The 19,782-nt window shown below is 43.8% G+C and overlaps 1 protein-coding gene and 1 long non-coding RNA gene across 2 annotated transcripts; both read right to left on the minus strand.

Annotated features, from left to right (window-relative positions):
* Positions 1–926: 926 nt before the first annotated feature.
* On the minus strand, positions 927–9,898 carry LOC149354242 (uncharacterized). Its single transcript, XM_089583214.1, has 11 exons — positions 9,714–9,898; positions 6,304–6,500; positions 4,589–4,762; positions 3,816–3,908; positions 3,621–3,692; positions 3,151–3,219; positions 2,861–2,929; positions 2,679–2,741; positions 2,400–2,596; positions 2,162–2,327; positions 927–1,821 (listed from the first exon to the last, which is right to left on the minus strand). The coding sequence occupies exons 1-11, from the start codon at positions 9,767–9,769 to the stop codon at positions 1,787–1,789; spliced, it is 1,191 nt and encodes a 396-aa protein (XP_089439340.1). The 5' UTR covers positions 9,770–9,898; the 3' UTR covers positions 927–1,786.
* Positions 9,899–15,656: 5,758 nt separating this feature from the next.
* Positions 15,657–19,674, minus strand: LOC149354243 (uncharacterized). Its single transcript, XR_016291246.1, has 3 exons — positions 19,347–19,674; positions 19,137–19,168; positions 15,657–17,518 (listed from the first exon to the last, which is right to left on the minus strand). It is a non-coding gene; the product is annotated as an uncharacterized LOC149354243 (long non-coding RNA).
* Between the last annotated feature and the right edge of the window lie 108 nt (positions 19,675–19,782).

A 19,782-nucleotide genomic window follows, 5' to 3' on the forward strand; every position in this document is an offset into this window, starting at 1 on the left:
TGGGTCGGAACAGCGATCGCGCCTCGTTGTTGCTTTTTTTTTGCAGCAGCAGCGGCAGTCAGTTTCTTTTTTCGCAGTGAAAACGTTAGATTACCTTTTCACTACCTCCAGAGCAGGAGTGACAGGAGGAGGATAGCGATGCAGTTTACAAGGGCAGCGCCAGCTTCTGCCGAAAATAGCTGGCGTTTCAGTCTGCATGGAGACTCCTGACGTTGAATCGGAATTTGACTGCCACTTTTCTTTCACAGCATAGCATGGTCTCCTGAAATGCTTGTAGCTGTTTGCTTTCTCAGTAAATCATTGTAAGGCGAGTGCGTCGGTGGCCAATGCTCGTCACATGCCACGGTCCCAGTGCCGTAAGCGGCTTCGATGGGGCATAAGTTGGCACCCAAGTGGAAAGAAAAGTACGTGTATGTGCCCAAAAATGTTTTCGGAACGCCGAAATCACAAAGAGCTTCAATTTTCCCACTACGTAGAGGCACAGCCTGGCATTAAGAAGTGCCTCGTTGTTCGCAAAGGAAAGCACGGAGTTCATCTGTCAGTTTGTGGATGCAAGCTGAAACTGTTCAGAAAATAAGTTTTGTTGTAATTTGCGTGTTCCAAAAACTTGTGTCGGCACCCCAAGGGAAAAAACTTCCTCGGGCCATCGCTGGCCCATGCACGGCAGCCAACCAGGCCGACCATGGCCCAAGCTTGGCCAACTCGGTTGGGCCATGCTTGGGGATTGACATTGGCCTTGCACGGGCCGATCACCGTTTGCCAGCGCTGGGCCACGCTTGGGGGCCGAGGCTGGGCCGAACGCGGAGGCCAACCTTGCTTTAGTTTGCCTTAAGGCGCCGCCAAAATGGGCTTCATGCAAAAGTGTGCATGCAGGTTGTTGAAGGTGCTCTGCACTGAAGCACTGCACCATATATGAAGAAACAATCTGCATATGAAGAAAAATTTTATTACGATACCCATATATTGATGAACCTGACAAAAATCTTTTCCAGTACAACTGATTTCTGGACAATTCCCAGTTAGTTTCAACTGAGACCAATCTTCACCGTTTGACCAATTGACCGTTTAGAATCAGTTAAAAAAAAAGCAATAAGATTCATCTTCAGCCGGTATGATCGCAAGTTTTCACCTTCTTCCCATATGCACAGTTTATCTTTACAAACTTTAGAACATAGGCGCACACGTGAACGCATCATTATGCTGCACAAGATCGTTCACACATCATCTGGCATTCAGGCACCCTTCACATTTGTGTCATCAAGCGCACGTGCAACCCGACGGAACCACCCATTAAACATTGTTCCCTTCAAACCACATATAGATTGTTTTAAATTTTCTTTTTTCCCTCTAACCATTGAAATTTGGAATGGATTGGACGGCTCACTTCGTTCATTGCCAATTGAAGAGTTTGTTGTTCAGTTGCCTGACAATTTGACCCGTTGATCTGTTTTTAATACTTCTGTGTTATCTGTTTCTGTGCTACACATGTTATTTGTTTTTACTTACGCATTTACCCACTCATGCTATGTCTCTCCTCAGAGACAGCAGTATTTATAAATAAAATAAAATAAAATCTAGTTTCAAATGGAACCAACTGGGAATTGTTCCATAAACCAGTTGGACTGGGAGAGATTTTTGCCAGTGGCTTAGAAATTTACTAGCTGGCAAAGCTGTCAGCAGCCAGCTGCTTCCGGCATTCCTGCAGCTGACGCCTCTGGCTGCGACCACCGTCTCGGTCATGGGCTCCGGTTAGCCAGCGTTTTATTACGTTGCTGACGTTCATAAGTCACGCCTCGTCAGGGAAGTGAGCCTTGAGGCAACCTGCATGAGCAGAAAATTTGACAAGTGGGTCAATCTTCTAAGAGTCAAAATATTAGTTGCGGTACTCATACTACAAATGCACAACCATGCCATTTGTACAAAGTACATGACCAGCAAGGCACTGCCATCAATTTAGCTGTTACTATTGCAGTACAACTACAACAGGAAACTGCTCAACAGAGTTGGAGCTGTTGTAACGAATTACACTGTGCTGATATACAATAAAGTTTGTGCATTAGGTTCAGGCATTCAAATTAATTTTTCAGCCATTACAAAAGGAAAGAAATAATGTGCACCGCCCATAACTCTTATTAATATGATGAGTGAAACGAGTGCTTACTGAGGATCATGCTGTTGATGTTCTTCAAATCGCCAAAAGCGTGTTTTAGGCCATGTGATCCACGCCAGCTGAACTGCAATGCAGCTGCCTTCCCCATCAGGCCACGCAGGAGTGCCCGGACAGCATCCTGGACATCAGTACCTCCAAAACTGGAAAAGTAGCTGACCTAAGAAGAAATAGCATTTAGGAACACGTTTAGGAACACATCTGGGCATAAGAGCGCGAGATGAAACCTCACCAGGTTCTCAAAGTTCTCCTCTGAGGAAATGTACGCTTCCAGATGGAGCACTTCAGCTGCAGTTGTCGCAGGCAAAGCAGGGCAGTCCTCTGGGAGTTTTATCCTCTTTGAGGGCTTGCTGGATGAAATTAGCGATCTGAGGCTTCTGAGTTCCTGAAGAATCTTCATTTGATTTTCAAATGTTTTTTTTTCAAATGCTAAAACAAAGGAAAGACGATTAGTGACAGAAATGTATAAGGAACTGCTTTTCAAATGAAATAATCGCAGGCATCCTCTTACCAGCGAAGCGGGCACTCAGGCTTTCGATGCTGTGCATAGCACTTACATCCCCAGCAGCTGCAGCTGCAAATGTTCATGAATTATACATTGCATTACCAGCTCTTACCAAATGAATATGCACTAAAGGCTGCAGAGGTCTGTACTACGGAAGCAAAATAACGTGCAGTTCCATTAAAACATACCAGATGACACCTCAGCAGGCTGCTCCGCAATACCACTGCACAAACGTGCATCCACAGTTGGTGGTCTGCCTGTCATTCAGTAAGCAAAATACATCATGACCTTTTTCAGAAGTGCACAGTAAAATACAGTGCTCAGCAGACAATAGCCCATTTCTAATGCAGAGCATTTGACTGCAAAGGAACACCACTGCCACTGAATAAAATGAATAAAGCCATGCCAGAGCAAATAATATGCATACACAGAATAATTTGAAACTTCAAATAATTAAAAGCAGTTCAATAAGACATACCAAATGACAGCCCAGTGTCATGATCTGCTGAACCAATGCCCAAGAATGCACTCACTCTTCGCGGTTCATCTGTCATTCAGTACAAAGAATATGCTGCATAATTGAAATGTACCTTGCAGTTGTATTCAGCAGAGTATGTGCAAAATGTGAAAGGAATCGTCATCCCTAAGATCCACTACTATAAATCACGCGACAGCAAATAATAAATTAAAGTAAAATCCTGCTTCTGCATAATTATCTGTGTATGAGATGTTTATGGGTGTTCTTTGGTATGATAATAATACTAACATGACTATTCACCTTGCTTTGCTGGGGATGTAGCTAGGCGGATTTCACAAAATATTTTTATTTGCATGAGTTTTAATTCAAACGTTTATTGACAGGAATAATCGAGAAAGACAACTGTATTATGACTGACTTCATCAATGCATTAAATATAGCCTTAGGTGACCTGATAAATGATGTAGTACCTTGTACAGGAGATTGCCTGGGCTGTGTAGTACTGGGCCGCGTTCCATTTTGGTTTGTGCTGGAGCTTCTTCCTGCATTACAAATTTAAGTCCCAACATATTGTCAGTTCACTGGTGCACTGATCACACTGCAAAATTCATTTAAAATTGGAGACCTGCATTTGCAAGCTGTCGTCATTAATGTAACTATCATACCTGGTACAAGCATTTTCAAAGCCTCTCTTCCATTTGAACTTTGTGAAGACTTTGTTCTGTGATGGTGTGAGCCGGAGACAGAACACTTGCGACCTGAATGATTGATACATGTGCCAATGTTAAACGTTGATGAGCTTGTCATTGAAAAAAATTAAAATCCAGACTAACTTGCCTATGCTGTTTGTAAGAGCAAAATTAAAGGCATGACAAGAAATTACAGTAAAGGCTTAATGCTAAAGTTTGTTAATCCCATAATTTTCAGAGCTGATGCTACATGCCCAGGTTTATTGTCATTATACATGCCCTCAAGATGACAATGCCAGCAAGAAATTTTAACCAACTGCAAACATAGCTGTCCAAATGCAATACTGACTTGTAAGAAATGGAGCTGTTCTTCGCTGACAAGTTGAAAAAAGTAGCCATAATACCATGTGCGAGCACACAGGCTGAGAAATGCCAGTCAGAAATGCCAGTAAAAATGGTGCCATTCGCAATAAAAATGTAGCAGAGGTGACTGATCTGAATGTGTCTCAAAAAAAAAACATTTGCTACTTGATAGGAGGATGTTAATAATGAACTTGCATGCTTTTGTATGTGAAAAATGGAGACAAGGGTATGCATTTCTCGGGCAAATGAGTTGTGGGAAAATCAGTAGTTAGCGAATGGCAGTAAGGCTAATTCCATCAAAATTTGTGCGTGTGGTACCATGAAAATGTCATTAAAGTTGCCCATGCGGCACAGGTATAAATAAGAACCACAAATATAACACTTACGTCGTATTAGGAGCCCAGGTGTCCAATTTTCTACACTGTCCTCACTCTCACTGCTTGACAAGACTACTTGCTTTCGCTTGCGCCTTGACTCTTTTTCTGCAGTTGAATCTTCCGAGTCCAAGTGCGATGTGACAAGGGCATTTGGAAGGTATTCCTTTGCACGTTCATATGTGCCTGTTTTGACAAAATATTTTGACATAAATGCCCAGGCTCACGAAAGCATTAAAAATTGCTTATATATCTAGCACTACCATCCGGAGCTCCTCTTCTAATCATGCATTTAAAAACAGAAGCACATACCAAGAGACACCAAAATTAATTTTTCTTCCTGGGGGAATCTGTGAACTACTTTACTGAATTTTGTCATGCATGGATGTAGCATTCTATTTTTAAGCAACTGATTACAGAAAGAGGAAAGCATGCGAGTGGTCTTGTTCTATTATGAAAATAGGAGCCTAAGCAGGCTATGTGTAAGATTTTGAAGACACCCAACCAATGGAAACTTCCAAGTCTATGAATACTTTTTTCTTTCAACACCAGTAACTTGCCATTAGAAAAATGATAATAGTGGTTCTTGCTCATACACCTAAGTGAAGAAATTCACACTGTTAGCAAAAATATTGGGAAACTGTGCACAATAGGCAGAATCTGGTGAAGAAACACAGTGGTATGGCTGCCATGGCTGAGCCATTACTGTTTAGGAGGAACTTGTTGCCTCAGAACGTACAGTGCAGTTTGCAGGGAGTTGGTGTTGCAGGCTTCTGGTTACCCTGAGTCTAGCTCGAAAGCATACATTCCAGGAGGGTTTGGATGTATACTGTGCCCTATGTTTGATCAACTTTCAAATTTGGCCCTGATCGTCATTCCCACGTTAGAATATGGCATCACAACATGAAGCAACCTACGCATGGCGGTGCTGAGACGCTTGAATTATTTTAAGAAGCTCTCCCGTATATTTTAGCCCTCAGGTATGAAACAGCAACAGGCTGCTGCAGCAATTTTTAAAGGGACACCGAGGCCAAACTGCAATTGGCCTGCATCACCAGAGTACCAAGAGTGAATGACAAAAAGGTTGCTTTAACAGAAAACAAAGCTGCTGTACACTACAGGAGGACAAAAACTACCATAGCTATCGCCACCACCAGCTAAAAGCAAACTGCAACAAAGTTAATTTTGTTTTCGTGCAGATATTTAAGGTCGGGCTTTACTGGCAGCAACTTGCTAACAGTGCTCACAGAGTCCTGTCTGGTCTTGAAGTAATAATTTCGAATTGAGCAGTAGGAAAAAAATATGTTCCCATTTTACAGTTTAGTCAGAAATAAATGCATCTTTCAGCTGTCAGGCAAACATTAACAACATTGCCAACGAAAACCACAGAATCAATTTTTATTAAGAACAAATATTGGTTTGAGTCGTGTACCAGGATCCACATATGTTGTCATCAAATATGACCACATTAGATGTCATACAAAAGAAGTGAAGCTGTGAAATGCAATGGGGTGTATCTTCCACTGCACTTGATAAGATGCCATATTTCAGCTCCAGCTCCACTTTTCTCTGATCAGTAATGTGCTCATACTTGCTGGCCATGTGTGTGGGCACTGAGGTACAAAGGGTTGATTTATCACAATGAAAACTATTCCAATTTCAAATTTTTAAAACTACTCGGATGTGTGATTTAAAGTAAAAAAAAAGGCGAGTATATGCACACTTACTTTTGGTCGCAAGTACACGAGCCTTGTGGCATACCCAGTGATCTTCAATCGGCACTGCTTTTTCTATCATTCTGTCTACCTCTCTTTTGGCAGTGGTTGGGGGCCAATAACATACTGTGTGGCCCTGCTCCTCTTCCACCCAATTTGTGGGAACAACATACGTGCTCCCTTCCTCAATGAATTCAACAATGTGAAATCTGAAAAAGGTTGCAATATTTTACTGGATATCCATAGGTCATGACATACCAAGGCTACAAGGTACAGCAATGTAACATGAGACTTCATAAATAAGAATGAAGCCTTCAACAACTAACCAAAGCATTGCACTCTAGTAGTACAAAGCATTCTGACCAATCTGAATGGCCATAGCTACAACTTGAGTAGCCAGTGCATACAGCAGAAATGTTCTAATGCTACAACTGGTGTTAGTACTGGTTGTGGCACAGTACTGGTTGTGGCACTAAGAAGCAAAGCTATCTATGTACAGCAGGGTTAATTTTTGTTTCCAAAAGTTCTTTTTCATACCTAGAAATCTGCCAGCTTTAACACCTCAGCATGCAGCAAAGAAGTTTTGATGTTAAAAACATATGAATCTATGTTCACAAATTTCAAAAGCAACTAGAAACAGCACAGTGAGCAGCCTTCACCGAAAAAGTATCTTTAATGGAGTACTTGGTGAAACGCTAAAATATGGACAAACCTACAGCATGGTATGACTACACAAGTTTCACAAAGAACCAAACACATGTTTACATGTCACTCTAAGTAACCACAGCCAATACAACTTCCGTAAGTGGGTGAAGCCACGTGCACATGCATGTTACACCAAGCTGGCATTCAATCGTGATTTAACTTATATAATTACAAAAATCAAAACAATCATTTCACACAATCCTGAAAAATGTGCACAGGTTTATAAATATAAATGAAACATCCGCGCTTCGTTCTTATCTCGTGTTATGATTGTAATACTTAGCACATTTGTACTACAGCTATGGAATACCAACTGGCCCCAGTTGTCGCATTGTGAACTTTGTATTTTACATTTAGTCAATTTCCATGGAGCACATATTTCCTCAACAGGTCTGTTCAAACTGGCTGCACTTGCTGCACCAGTTCAGGGAGTGCAGCTTTTTCATACTTGTTTTACCAGTGCAGAATGCGCACACTGCACTTCCATGTTAATTTTTCAAAAGTTCCCAGCAAGTACAGCACAAGTCCTTGGCTGAATTGCACTCTCCAAGGTGGAAGTGCAGTTGTAGTGCAGCGAGATGGCAGCGCCCATGCTTAGGATAACAGTGCGATGATGTGATCATTGCAGTTTGCTGACTGAAAACTTTTCACCCAGTTCGGGACGTTAACAGCCGTTGATGTGGGCTGCACGCAGTTCACTGCAATTTGGTGATGACGCCAGGGCTAGCAGATGGCAGGCCTGCACTTGATAATTTGTTTTGGAAGCAGTGAGTGACAAGTTGCAATTGAACTGCCTGAACTAGCAGTGCATGCTTGCGGCACCGTCCCAGAGCTTCGTGGAACTGACCTAGCAAGTGCAGCCAAATCGAACAGATCCAATGTCAAGGTTAAGATCAAAAGTAAGACGCCTCAGTGAGCAAAAAAAAATAGAAGGCAGAAGACTACAAGCATGCCGTGCTCTGAACAGTGTGTGCAATACTTAGAGAAGGTGAAACAAAGGGAAAAAAATGCTTTTTCCATTAACTGTCAAAAGCTGTCCTTTGCACACAATGTCAGAAAACGAGAAGACACTGAAGCCGCTGGCTCGAGCTGACACCTTAAATATTGATAACAGGGATGACTTACAAGGATGAGTGTAAAGGTCTCCTTCAATGCTGCATAGTCTGCCAATAATCATTATCTCAGCCTCAGACATGAGAAAATTTGCCACAAGAACAATTCTGTTCTCAGTCAGCAATAGGCAGTTATCTGGTAATGTGTTGCTGATCAGGGAATTTTTCCACACTGCCTTTCTGTACTGCCTCCAATTGAGGTAGGACAGGGCAGGGCCAGCAGAGTGACCTGATGAAGGGAGGACCCCATATTCAACGGATGCAGCATCACTGTCAGATCCATTGCCAACAGATGGACAAGCATACGCTTCAGTAATTCTGATGTAAACTTGTTCCAAAGGCTTGTTACCAGATCGCACCAAAGCCTTCAGATCTTTCAGAAAGTTCTCAAAAGGAAAACAGCTGAAGCTGTCCAGGCAGCCAAACTGGCGAGAGTCACTAGCCAAGTGAATAAGGCCATGCACATTATAAACCAGTGCCTCTTTGCCGTAGATGGCCTTACACTGCCTCACAAAAGTACGCAGCAGGCGATCAGCATAATCAAAAGACAGGCTCATTGACTGAGAGCACAGAATTGCAATCCCAACATGCAGGTGTAAAAAATGCACATACACATCACGTGGCAAAACAGTCTTAAGCACAGCAGGTCCTGAGTAGAGCACAAAGTACCGGAACTCTGTTGCCTTCCAGCGTTCATACAAGCTCAGCGGTCGTGGCTTGCGCGCAAAATCTCTTGGTATTCGACTCCGCATTGTAACCAGGAGCCCCGACACTCGCAAAACTGACCCATGTGACAGCCTCACTCTCCGTGGGCCTGCAACCCAGTAGCCAATCATTTTACGGACCACCCCGAGGCAAACTAAATGCATATAGTCAATTGGGAAAGAGGTTACCATCGGGATAATTGAAGCTAATGGAGAAAAACCCTTTGTGGTGCTCCTTCTGATCTTGGTTTGCAAATGAGTCATCAGTACGTAACGGACTATGCATGCTCGGATATGTCATGCGGCCAATGTACACACCTTTCGCACAGCACTTGTCGCAACCATAATAGCCTGAAAATGATTTGGTTGCTTTCACATAGGCTTTTGCAGGAGCATCACAAAGGATTGCTTTGAGTGTCACTTCATGATGCATGCCTTTGTGATCAATTCCACATGAAAGCACATGGCCTAATTCCTCTATAAAAGCCTTTAGGTATTCTTCTAGGCATCCTGGTTTTGATGTGCCACAGAATACTCCCACAGCAAATAAAACATCTAAATGTTTGTTGCTTGGGTGGTGCAGCTGTGCCAATATCGGCCAGACTTGCGTGTTGCTGCTCTTAAACAAAGGCAGGCCATCAATATTGGCCGACAGAGAGAGGGCACCGATGTCAACAAGGCGCCACATGTCCAAAGCGCGCAGCAGTCCACTCTGTAGACCAAAGTGTACATATTGGCCATTAGACATTTGCACGATCGGTACGTGCCGGGGAGTGGACATTAGGGTCTGGTACGTTTTTGGTAGGCTTGGGAAGTACGGCCTAAAAATTCCAAGCACAGAATTGACTGCTGCTCTTCTGACTCGGTGTTGTACAGCCCAAGCCCTAAGCTTATCTCTTACACTGTTAGCAGAACCACTCGCACTGCCGCTCGCACGGCTTGCACAATCCTCCACATTCGATGGTAGCTCAAGCAAGTCCAGCGCACTGAGTACCGCAGAATCGGACTCGTAACCTATCGCTGGAGGGGATTCTCCACCAAACTCTGGAGGCTGAAGTGGCTCCGACAGCACTGGAGTCCGGCAAGGGCTCACTACCGTGATGTCTTCAGATTCGCTGCTTAGTTCTTGAACGGGTGCGCTTCCTTCACCTGACACACCAACCATTCTACCTGCCACGATCTGAGCATCTCTTGTCACTTCCTGCACACATCGCGCACCAGCAGTCTTTACGAGTCTGAACTCACGGCGCCGCTTCGATCGCAGGAACCGCTCCATGACAAAACCAAACAAACAAACAAAATTTCTCACCTTCCCATCTTTGGCTGTGAAAGCTGGGAGGTCATGGCAGAAAAAACCCTTAACAGCGGTCGAACAACACACGTTAATGCTATAAAAAAATATAAAAAGCACGCTCGAAGGGTCGCCGCTGGTTAAAAAATACTCCAAACACGATGGGGAGCAGCAAAGAAAGGAAAGAAAAAGACCAGAGGAGATTGAATGAGCCGCCGCAACCAAGCCGCTACTCCGTATCGCTATTTCACTTTTTTTCTGAAAATTAAGAATAAATAAAAATATTGAAGTACAATATCTGTTAAACTTAACATTCAACAACAATAAGAACTGGTTAACAGTATTACAAATGAAAATTATCTTTACAAGACGCAGTTTGTAAAATCAAAACCGAAAGCGATGCAAGTTTTGATTTTGATTCATAGTTCACGGCCTTTCTTTTTTGCTCGCGACGCATTGTGCAACACAAATTTTTTCGCATGACTGCTGCGCACACTCAACTCCTCAATCTCAAATTATTGCCACGTATTTCTATTAGAGATACATGAAAGACGATTTTCGCTAAGACACGCGTGTCGGCGTTTGACGCGCGTATCTTGAAAGTTATATTTATGCACATTCTCAAAATTAAAGTTCTAGCGGCTGCAACATGACAGAGACAACCTATGGCGTTTCGACGGTGCCTCCACGTGACTCTTCCGCACATTTGTAACATCTCAAAACATTTGGACGACATGGCTGGTGGCCAGCGGTGGCCCGGGACCGGGCCTTGTTTGTCTGCCTGCGCAACGATGGCCAATTACTGCCCAGTCGTCTACCAGCGGACGGCTGTCTACCTTTTGCCAACCATTGGCCATCATGGCGGCTGGCCTACCATGGCCCAGTGCTGGCCCGCATTAGGCTGGCCGAGCATATTGGCCGCCGATTCGAGACCGCCGACTTGCCAACCTCCGGCCATCGGCCAATTTCCCTTGGGACCTGTACTTTGCTCCCTGCGACACGGATTGCCACTGTGAGCTGGAAGGAGTGTCCTGCGTCGGCGACTTGTGCACTTTTGTTGCCTTATTTTCAGGGAGCAAAGCTTGCGCTACGGAGTATTTTTTTGCTATATTTTTTTTAATATCTGTGCACGGAAATGTGTGAAGTGCTGCCAGAATCCCTGCAATAGCTGTTTAAGCATGAGCTGTTTCTTCAAAATTGGGGCTTTTCGATGTACAGATTCAAATGCAGATAGGGGCCCAAAGAACAGGAACTAGTTCCTCAAAAGTCAAACCTTTGCTTGCTGCTTGCGCATTTGGAACGAAGCATTAATAACTGAATAATATAGCTGACAAAGTGCTTGATTGCAATTTTCGAAAGGAAAGCCAAAAAAGCCAAAGGGAAACAGTTATCTTTGTCTGCTCCAGCTGTAATGGCCTTGCTCATGACGTTGAAGTCATTGGAAGGAAACAAGCATGAATAATGTATGCCTCCACTGTGGACTTAGCAGATCAGTCGTAGTGCAGCACACAGGAACTGTGTCGAAGCGAACACGTTGGATGCATGGATGGTTACTTCATTTGGTGAAATTTTTTCCTTATCAGAAAAAAGGTTTGAGAGTTTGGCTGGTGGCACTATTAATCGAAACCACATGGCAGCGTGAGCAGTGAAAATAAAAACAAAAGTGAGGAAGGTAGGCTGTGGTAGCTACGCCGAGGCTTCCTGCATAAAGAAGCATTGCTGTCATAGCGTTTGGTTTCAGTTTGGTTTCAGTTCACATTAAACCCATCCTGGATCAACATTTCAGTTGTTCTAGTTTCTTTCCAAGATAATGAGGTCATTGCAATGGCCTCAGCCCACGTGGGCATTGGAAATGTCTTCAAGGCCACGCAGATCCACATTGAGAGAAGCCAACAGCCACAGAAACCAAGGGACACAGGGGATTTTTAATTAATTTATTTATTTTGGTGTTGATCAATTTATATTACTGAATATGTTATCGCTTAAAGCTAATTGAATGTTTTTTAATAGCGCATGTGTCGCTTTGGGACATTAATTTCCAAAATTTACAGTTTCTTTGAGTTATAGGTGGCAGCATACTTGGTATGGTATGCTGCAGTATGGTATATGGGTACAGTGAACTAGAATATGGGTTCGGCATCCCGAATTGATGCACGGACTCTGACTGGGGTTTGGATTTTTCTGTGTGAAGAAAAAAATACTAATAAATTTGTACTAAATTCAGTTTTAACCAAATCCGTGCCACAGCTAGCTGGCTATTGAGTAGGAGTTATACACAGTGGAAGGAGAAAATGAAAATATGAAAGCAGGGAGCGTGGTGAGACGGTTGTACCCTTGAATTAGGTAGTGCAGTGGTGCTTTTTGTAGCATTGTCCCGCTGCCCCCAAGCAAACTGGTTGGTTTCATCTCTTCGCCATATGTCGTCTGCTAGTGTAGCGCTCTTTGCCGAGTGTCATTGCCTGCTTAGGGCAGAAACTTAATTAGTTAAGTAGATTTTTGAACTGCATATGAGGACACTGACATGAAACTATGAATAAATGTCACTAAAAAGTGTCATGTTCTGGCTGCCGTTACAGTTCAGTGGCGGTTCCATATGGCTGCGATCATCACACACACCATGTGGTGTCTCGCCCTTTCACCCAGCCCAGTGCAACAGCCCAACAGCAGCATCACAACCCAGTTTTTAGAAGTAAACTTCCAGTTTCGATTTTGTCAGACAGTTGCATCACAGTTACTTTCCTAATAAGGGAGTAATTACTCATTCGCATCCGCTGTACAGCTTCCTCGGAAACTTCTGAAAAAATTCATTCTGGTCCGGGGTTCGAACCAGGGGCCACTGCTTCACCAGAGCAGTTACTCTATTAACTGAGCTAACCTAGACGAGAGCAAATTGATCAATAACTTGTGTTGGTGAAATGTTTAGGGGTCATTGCTGGTCAAGTGTTTGACCAACAATGTTCCCATTTCAAGTTATTGATCAATTCGCTCTTGCGCTACCATATGCTAACTTCGACATAATGGCTAGCGCACAAGGGAGACGCACACAGAAGGAATCCAGACACGACAAACGCTAGTGTCCTGTCTAGTGACGCTAGTGACAGGATTCCTTCCGTGTGGGTCTCCCTAAGCGCTAGCCATTATGTCGAATTATAGCAACCAACTAGCCCACTTAAGAGCCTTGGCATATGCTAACCTTCTCGGTTAGCTCAGTTGGTAGAGTGACTGCTCCAGTGAAGCAGTGGTCCCGGGTTCGAACCCCGGCCCAGGACGAATTTTTATTTACCTACAAAGTTTCAGAGAAAGCTGTATAGCCTTCCTTTGTAGCCGTATGCCTGCGCTTGGGTGGATGCAAATGAGTAACTCCTCCCTTACAAATCTACTTGGGGTTTTCCTGTACATTTGACCAACAGTTACTTTTCCTAATGCAGATAGCATTTATGCAAGGACAGGCGTAATAAGATGCATTGGACATTTAGCATCGAACACAATGTGTGCGCTTAGGTTAATGCTTGAATAATTAAATACCCATTTTGAGAACTTTGGGACAGACAAAGAAGTCACCATCGTCATTGGCATTATTGCAAGCTTCTGTGACTCTCGTGTTGTAGTTGCTTCTTGTGTTCACTTAAAAAGATGATTTCCTGTCACAGCTGTCTTGGCCACACTCTCTCGGATGTTCATGGAGGAGCAGGACGACGGTCAGGGATTGACCCGTCCATACAGGCCAAATTTGCTTTATCATCAGTGTCATTTTATGCGTGTGCTAAGGTGTAATCCCAGGGTAAAACACATTGGTTTTGTGCTGCACACTTCACACTGGCCTGCTGGCTCAAATGAACATTGTAAATGGTTCACAGAGATCCGGTCGAGTGTAAGTGTGAAAAAGGTGGTCTTGGTTCCTGCAGACATTAGGGATTAGGCACCCAGCTGATTGAACAGGCTGCAAGCATTATTACAATTTCTCACCACGAGGCAAGCCAAGAAACCTGAATCTTGGCTTCAACAGGACAGCTTGCTCATGAAGGTTCTGCAAGCTATCTGGATTTTGGGCTGGACTAGAATTGCGTCTTAGTGCAGAGTTGTGTGGGCAAGCCGAACGTAAGGTGTGCTTTTCAAGTTCTGCAGGCAAGCAAAGCCTCAAGGTTATGCCCAGAGGCACGACAGTTTCTTTGCACACGCAGCTTTGTGAGCAGGCTAAACTTTAGTTTTGGCAATATACACGAATTCGGGCTCTGGTTTCTCTGCATTCAACGGCAAGGCGAAGTAATTTTGTCAAGGTGATGCTTAACCTGATGGTTTTTCCAGCTGTGTGCTAAAAATATACTGGGTGGTTCATCGAACACTTTCAAGAATTTTCAAAAATAAGCTTTTTGGGGTGAAAATATAGCTTTTACTAGTGTTGGTGGATGCCAGGAAACCTCTTGATATTCTTGTCTTAATTAGCAAGCTCATTAACTAATATTTAATAATTAACTAGTAGAGTTAGGCGGTTAGTTGCAGTTAGAGATTTGAAGCCTGCTCTGTAATAGCCATACAAGTTTTAAGAATTTCGAAAATGTGATTACCCTCGCCGCTGTGGCTCGACAAAATTTGGCTGCATCGCGGAAAAACCTAATACATGTGCTTTCGAAACCATGCAGGCAAAGCAACCTCTCCAGCGTATGTAACTAGTCAAAAAAAGCCAAATTTTGTCAAGCCACAGTGCCGAGGGTAGTTGTGTTTTCAAAATTCTAAAAAGATATGGCTATTACTAATGACCAACTACAAATCGCTAATTGCAACTAGGTACGTAGCTCTGCTAGTTAAAAAGTCTATTAAAAATTAGAATTAGCCTACTAGTTATGATTCACCCATTTTCTGATGTCCGTCAATACTGATAATACTATGGCACAAAAGCCATATTTTCCCCTCAAAAATTTCTGAAATTGTTCACTGAAACACCCAGTACATGCAGCTAACATAATTCCATTGCAAAGAGGCACTTTTCACTACACCCTAGAGTGTGCCCTAGAGGCAGCACAGGCTGCGGGAGGGCTGGGCTTTGGCCACATGTACTTTGCCTCACCAAATTTCACTGAAAGCCTACTTGATCCCAAAACTGCACACAAGCTAAAAGATCCTGCATTGCGGAACTGTGTGGTTAGACTGGACACCCTGCAGATATCTGATTCACTTCCACAACACACACTTTTGCATTGCAGCTTCATTGAAATTGCCTATGCTAGTGTTCACTTCCTTTTCGTTCCTTGTGAAAGCAAACAGCCAGCATCTCATTCTCCGAGCAATGTGTCGACTATGCCTTCATTGAAATAAAGTGTGTGACAAAGAATTTGTCTTGTTCAAATGTGATGAGGTGCCGAGCTCTATATCACATAATTTCCTCTCTGCACCCACAAAAGCAATAACGACCTCGATACGAGACCAACATCAAACCCTCTAAGTGCATGCTCTGCATGGCCCCTTCTTTGGAAACATTCTGTGTTCAAGGTGCTCGCAAACAGTGCTGTGCATGTGAGGAATCTCATTTTGGAGCTCATTCATCAAAACACAAAATATCTGAAAATTCTTTATTCAACAGCATGTGCATATGCTCAAATGAGCTACAGCAAAGTCACGAGCAGCTTCTGGCAGACGAGCAAGGCCTGCATTGATTTTAAAAAACCAACACGAGCAATAAAGGTCCTTTGAAAGAATAGTTTCAATTGCAGACAACATAGCCACAAATTAGGCCTGTGGAAGTAAAATACGCATGGACTATTTGGTTTCGCGAGACTCGACTTCATCAATCTGCGATGGCCAATGAAAATACTATCATCTGTTAAGATACCCAAAGTAATTTTCACTACTGTTTTTGGACATTGTGTGAGTAGTAATCTAATAAAACCCGTTACATATTTGTTGTTCAGAGAATATATCACTGAAGTAAGTTGGAAGCAAGCTGACAATGCTTTCTCAGCTACAGCGGTGATGTGTCCGACAGTCTGTTACAGCTGTACATAGTCTAAACAGCAGCCCACACATTTTTCAAAGATCACTCTGCATGCATATTACTCAGCCAACGGCACAGCGGAGCTGGAACACAATTGGCTGAAAGCCACTCCACACTCTTTTTACCTCACCAACTATGTTGGCTGACTCCTCCTACTCTCCGTGGTGACGTAAAAAAAATGTGGGAGCCGCGGCGTTTGTAAGAATGTTTGCAGCATGTACACTGAGACTGCAAGGAATCCTGTTTAGTGCACCTTCAAGGCATCGCATGCAAGAACCATACTCCTAAACTGTCAGCTGGATGTGTCCGCGCTGAAATGTTTTTATATTAGTAGCCTCAGCCCAGTGCCATGGTAACAAGAGGCATGGCACACTGGCCATTACTGGCATTGTGCACAGCTGCACTCGTAGAGGTAGTAACCAATTTTAAATATTTTCAAAACAAACATCTTCAACGTTCTGACATAACTGGACCCTCAGCCATACTGCTGTTGTATGGCACGCAGGATTTCATGCCTGAAAGTTGCACGCTGGCAACAAGGAATGCTCTAGTGGAGGGCTGCAGATTAATTTAGACTGAATGTACGTGTTCCTTGACGTGCACTGACATCTCGCAGCACATGGGAGTTTTTACACCTTTATCAAACTGTGGCCAGGATTTGACTGCACCACCTTGCAGTCAGCAGCCAGAGCCGTTGCGGCGGGCCCTTTAACTGTATTTTAGTTAGCATCACTCACCGGTGCTGACCAGCAACCTTCTCAGAGTATGCATAAGGAATCTAAAGATAGGAATAAGTGAAAACAAATCACAAACATGCAGAAGTTAACATTGTAGATCATGGCATGTCTGCAAAACTGACATCAAAGGAAGGAGCATACTGGATGGGGAAAGAAAAAAAAAAACGCTGCTCCCCAAGCGGTGCACATGCCATCACAAGGCAGTTCAAGAACATGCACAATTTTAAGAAGTAAATATGTGCTGCTGCACACACTTTGGCAGTACTTCAGGATAATGGTTTGGTTTGGTTTATGGGATTTAACGTCCCAAAGCGACTCAGGCTATGAGGGACGCCGTAGTGGAGGGCTCCGGAAATTTCGACCACCTGGGGTTCTTTAATGTTCACTGACATCGCACAGTACACAGGCCTCTAGAATTTCTCCTCCAAAGAAATTCAACCGCCGCGGCTGGGATTGAACCCGCGTCTTTCGGGTCAGCAGCCAAGCACCATAACCACTGAGCCACCACGGCGGGGCAGTACTTCAGGATGAGACACTAGCATAAACATGAGGAAAGAATTCTAGTGCTACAATGCAGGCAGTTTGCAGGTTTCCTCAAGAGCAACGGTGCAATATCCAAGTATTGTGATAAAACTGCGGGCAGGCAAAATGTAGGTGGACCAGAAGAGTGATGAAGTTCACGCTGAAACCTGTAAACAGAGAATATAATACGTGAGAATGCATACTGAAACAAACTCTGCCAAGGATACATGCCTCAGAATGCATATGCCCCATTTGAGGTTTTGGCAAGCCAACATTTCAAGATGTGGTTTGCCTCAGGCAACCACGGAAACTGCACTAAGAAAGGCAAACCACAGATGCATACAAAAAAAGATTGGCAGTGGCTTAGCACTGGTTAAGCCTGGATATACAAGCGAAAAGCTGCAGTTATGCTTTGTTTGACGTCATGGCTGTCGCAGTTGGCGCACAATGCACTGGGAGCACCACGATAACGATGTAGGCAAGCACGTTATATAGCCCTCCTTCCGCATGCTTAGTAACTGTGGTAAACACGCGGCTGCAAGTAGCGCCATACAGTAGCAGCCCATAGCAGCAGTAACCCAATCTAGTACGCCGTTTAAAGGAATGCCAAGGTATGCTTCTACACTTCACCATTTCGCCGCTTTTAATATTTTGTTTACCGACACTTAGCATACTAAACACACTTCTTGTAGGCAAGGCACTATTAGTTTGATTTATTATTTCATTTTGCCAGCTGCAACAAATGTACACACACAATGTTATATTGTTGTCACTATGTATTCATTTCTGTGTTACACCTGCTCACATACTTCAGTTCTTAGAAAACTACGGATGACAGCCGCAGCAAAAACGCACGACATGGAAGAAAAGCTGCTGTATATTCTACTTGGGCGATGCGATGGTCATCGAAACCTTTCCGGCAACCCTATATATGACCTGGATTGCAGTACAACCTAAATCTGTCTGCCTGTCTGAAAAATGACTAATGTGACAGAAGAAATGAAAAATGCACCCGGCAAGATATTTCTTACTCAGAATGTTTCATTCCCTATGTGTCAATCTTTAGCTAGCTACTGGACTGCACATTTGCATGCTATAGCTACATAATGAATACTTCATGGCCTTTTTTTGTGCATTTTGAAGGGCACGGACCAGGAAATAGTTTCTTTTCACCACATTTCAGCACTGAACAGATTACTGTTCGAAACAGTCAAGGGGACAGTGGATGTAGTAGTTCAAAGGTGGGAAGCACAAGCGTGCATGCATCCTGTACCTATTTGTCACAAACAATGCAGTGTACTGTTTCCATAATTCGCTTCGTTTGTTACCACTTGTTCCACTTTGCTCAAGTAAACACATCACTAGCAATCAGTAAAACGTGTACTAAGTGCTTAATACACACGCTACTGTTTGACAGGTGCGTGGGGTCACGGGAATAGTCGGCAATGCAAGACAGCTGTTAGAAGGATTAAAAAATTATGAGAGGTTGAGTGAGAAGTAAGAATGCAAACATGCCACGTGGCTGATGTGGGGCATTGTCATATGCTTTCAAAGCCAACATGCGAGATTTCACAACGTCCTGCAAGCATGGGGGAAAAGGCACAAAGGACTGGATGCAATTAACACAATACGCGCCGCAAAAGAGGACAATAACCTTTCATGCACAGCTAATCATGCTGAACAACTGCAGACTGGGCGAGTTGGTATTCATAATTTTCCAACAGCGTTTCAGGACGGAGAACGAGGGGACACAGACTGCGCTGACATGCGTCGTGTAGTGCTCACCTTTGCACAAAACCGTGCAAGCACTGGCAGTCCTGCATCGAAAGGGACCGATTAGTAAAACTTGCATTTCCACAAACGTCACACGAAAATGGCGCTGCAGCATTTTTCACAAAGGGTCCACACTCGTTAGGATGCTTTCCTTTCATATGAAAATTCTTAACAGAATTAGAAGCATACCACATTGGACAGAGCGGACAATTATACGTATACCTTTATGTAGTGAAGCTGTTCCATGACGCTCGTGGTCGCACAGATAAGCGGAGCACGTGAGCACCGTGAATGCGGAATGTGGCCGCCGTCCACCGTTCTGCTACCTATTATAGTTCACTATAGTTATGCCGCTCCGCGCACCGAGCCCTGGTGACAAGAGCCCGGGCCGCCGCGGAGGCCACAGGAGTCCCGGAATAGGGATCCCTCCTAGTGATTGTGAGGGCCGGGCCCTTCAGGCACGGTCCAAGCAGTACCTCTCTTGTATGTAGTATAAATAAACATTTTACACCACCACCACCGACACATGGTACATGCCACATGGGGACGATCCGAACTAGGGAAGCAGGGATAGCAGGGTTGCCGCTGGGCACATTATAAAAAGAGCCAAAGCTTGAGCTGAGAGTAGCCATAAGTAGCCATGTGGTCATTCGGTCCT

Source organism: Amblyomma mixtum, chromosome 3 (genome assembly GCF_055824585.1).
Source record: "Amblyomma mixtum isolate Tamu chromosome 3, ASM5582458v1, whole genome shotgun sequence".
Taxonomy (NCBI): domain Eukaryota; kingdom Metazoa; phylum Arthropoda; class Arachnida; order Ixodida; family Ixodidae; genus Amblyomma; species Amblyomma mixtum.

What these genes read in the sequence shown, in the direction of transcription:
- LOC149354242 (XM_089583214.1), bottom strand. Translation starts at nt 9,769, where the DNA reads ATGTGGAGGATTGTGCAAGCCGTGCGAGCGGCAGTGCGAGTGGTTCTG. An exon ending in CGAGTGGTTCTGCTAACAGT is followed by an intron (nt 6,501 to 9,713) that starts GTAAGAGATAAG and finishes AACCTTTTTCAG; the next exon opens with ATTTCACATTGTTGAATTCA. An exon ending in AGGAGAACTTTGAGAACCTG is followed by an intron (nt 2,328 to 2,399) that starts GTGAGGTTTCAT and finishes ATTTCTTCTTAG; the next exon opens with GTCAGCTACTTTTCCAGTTT.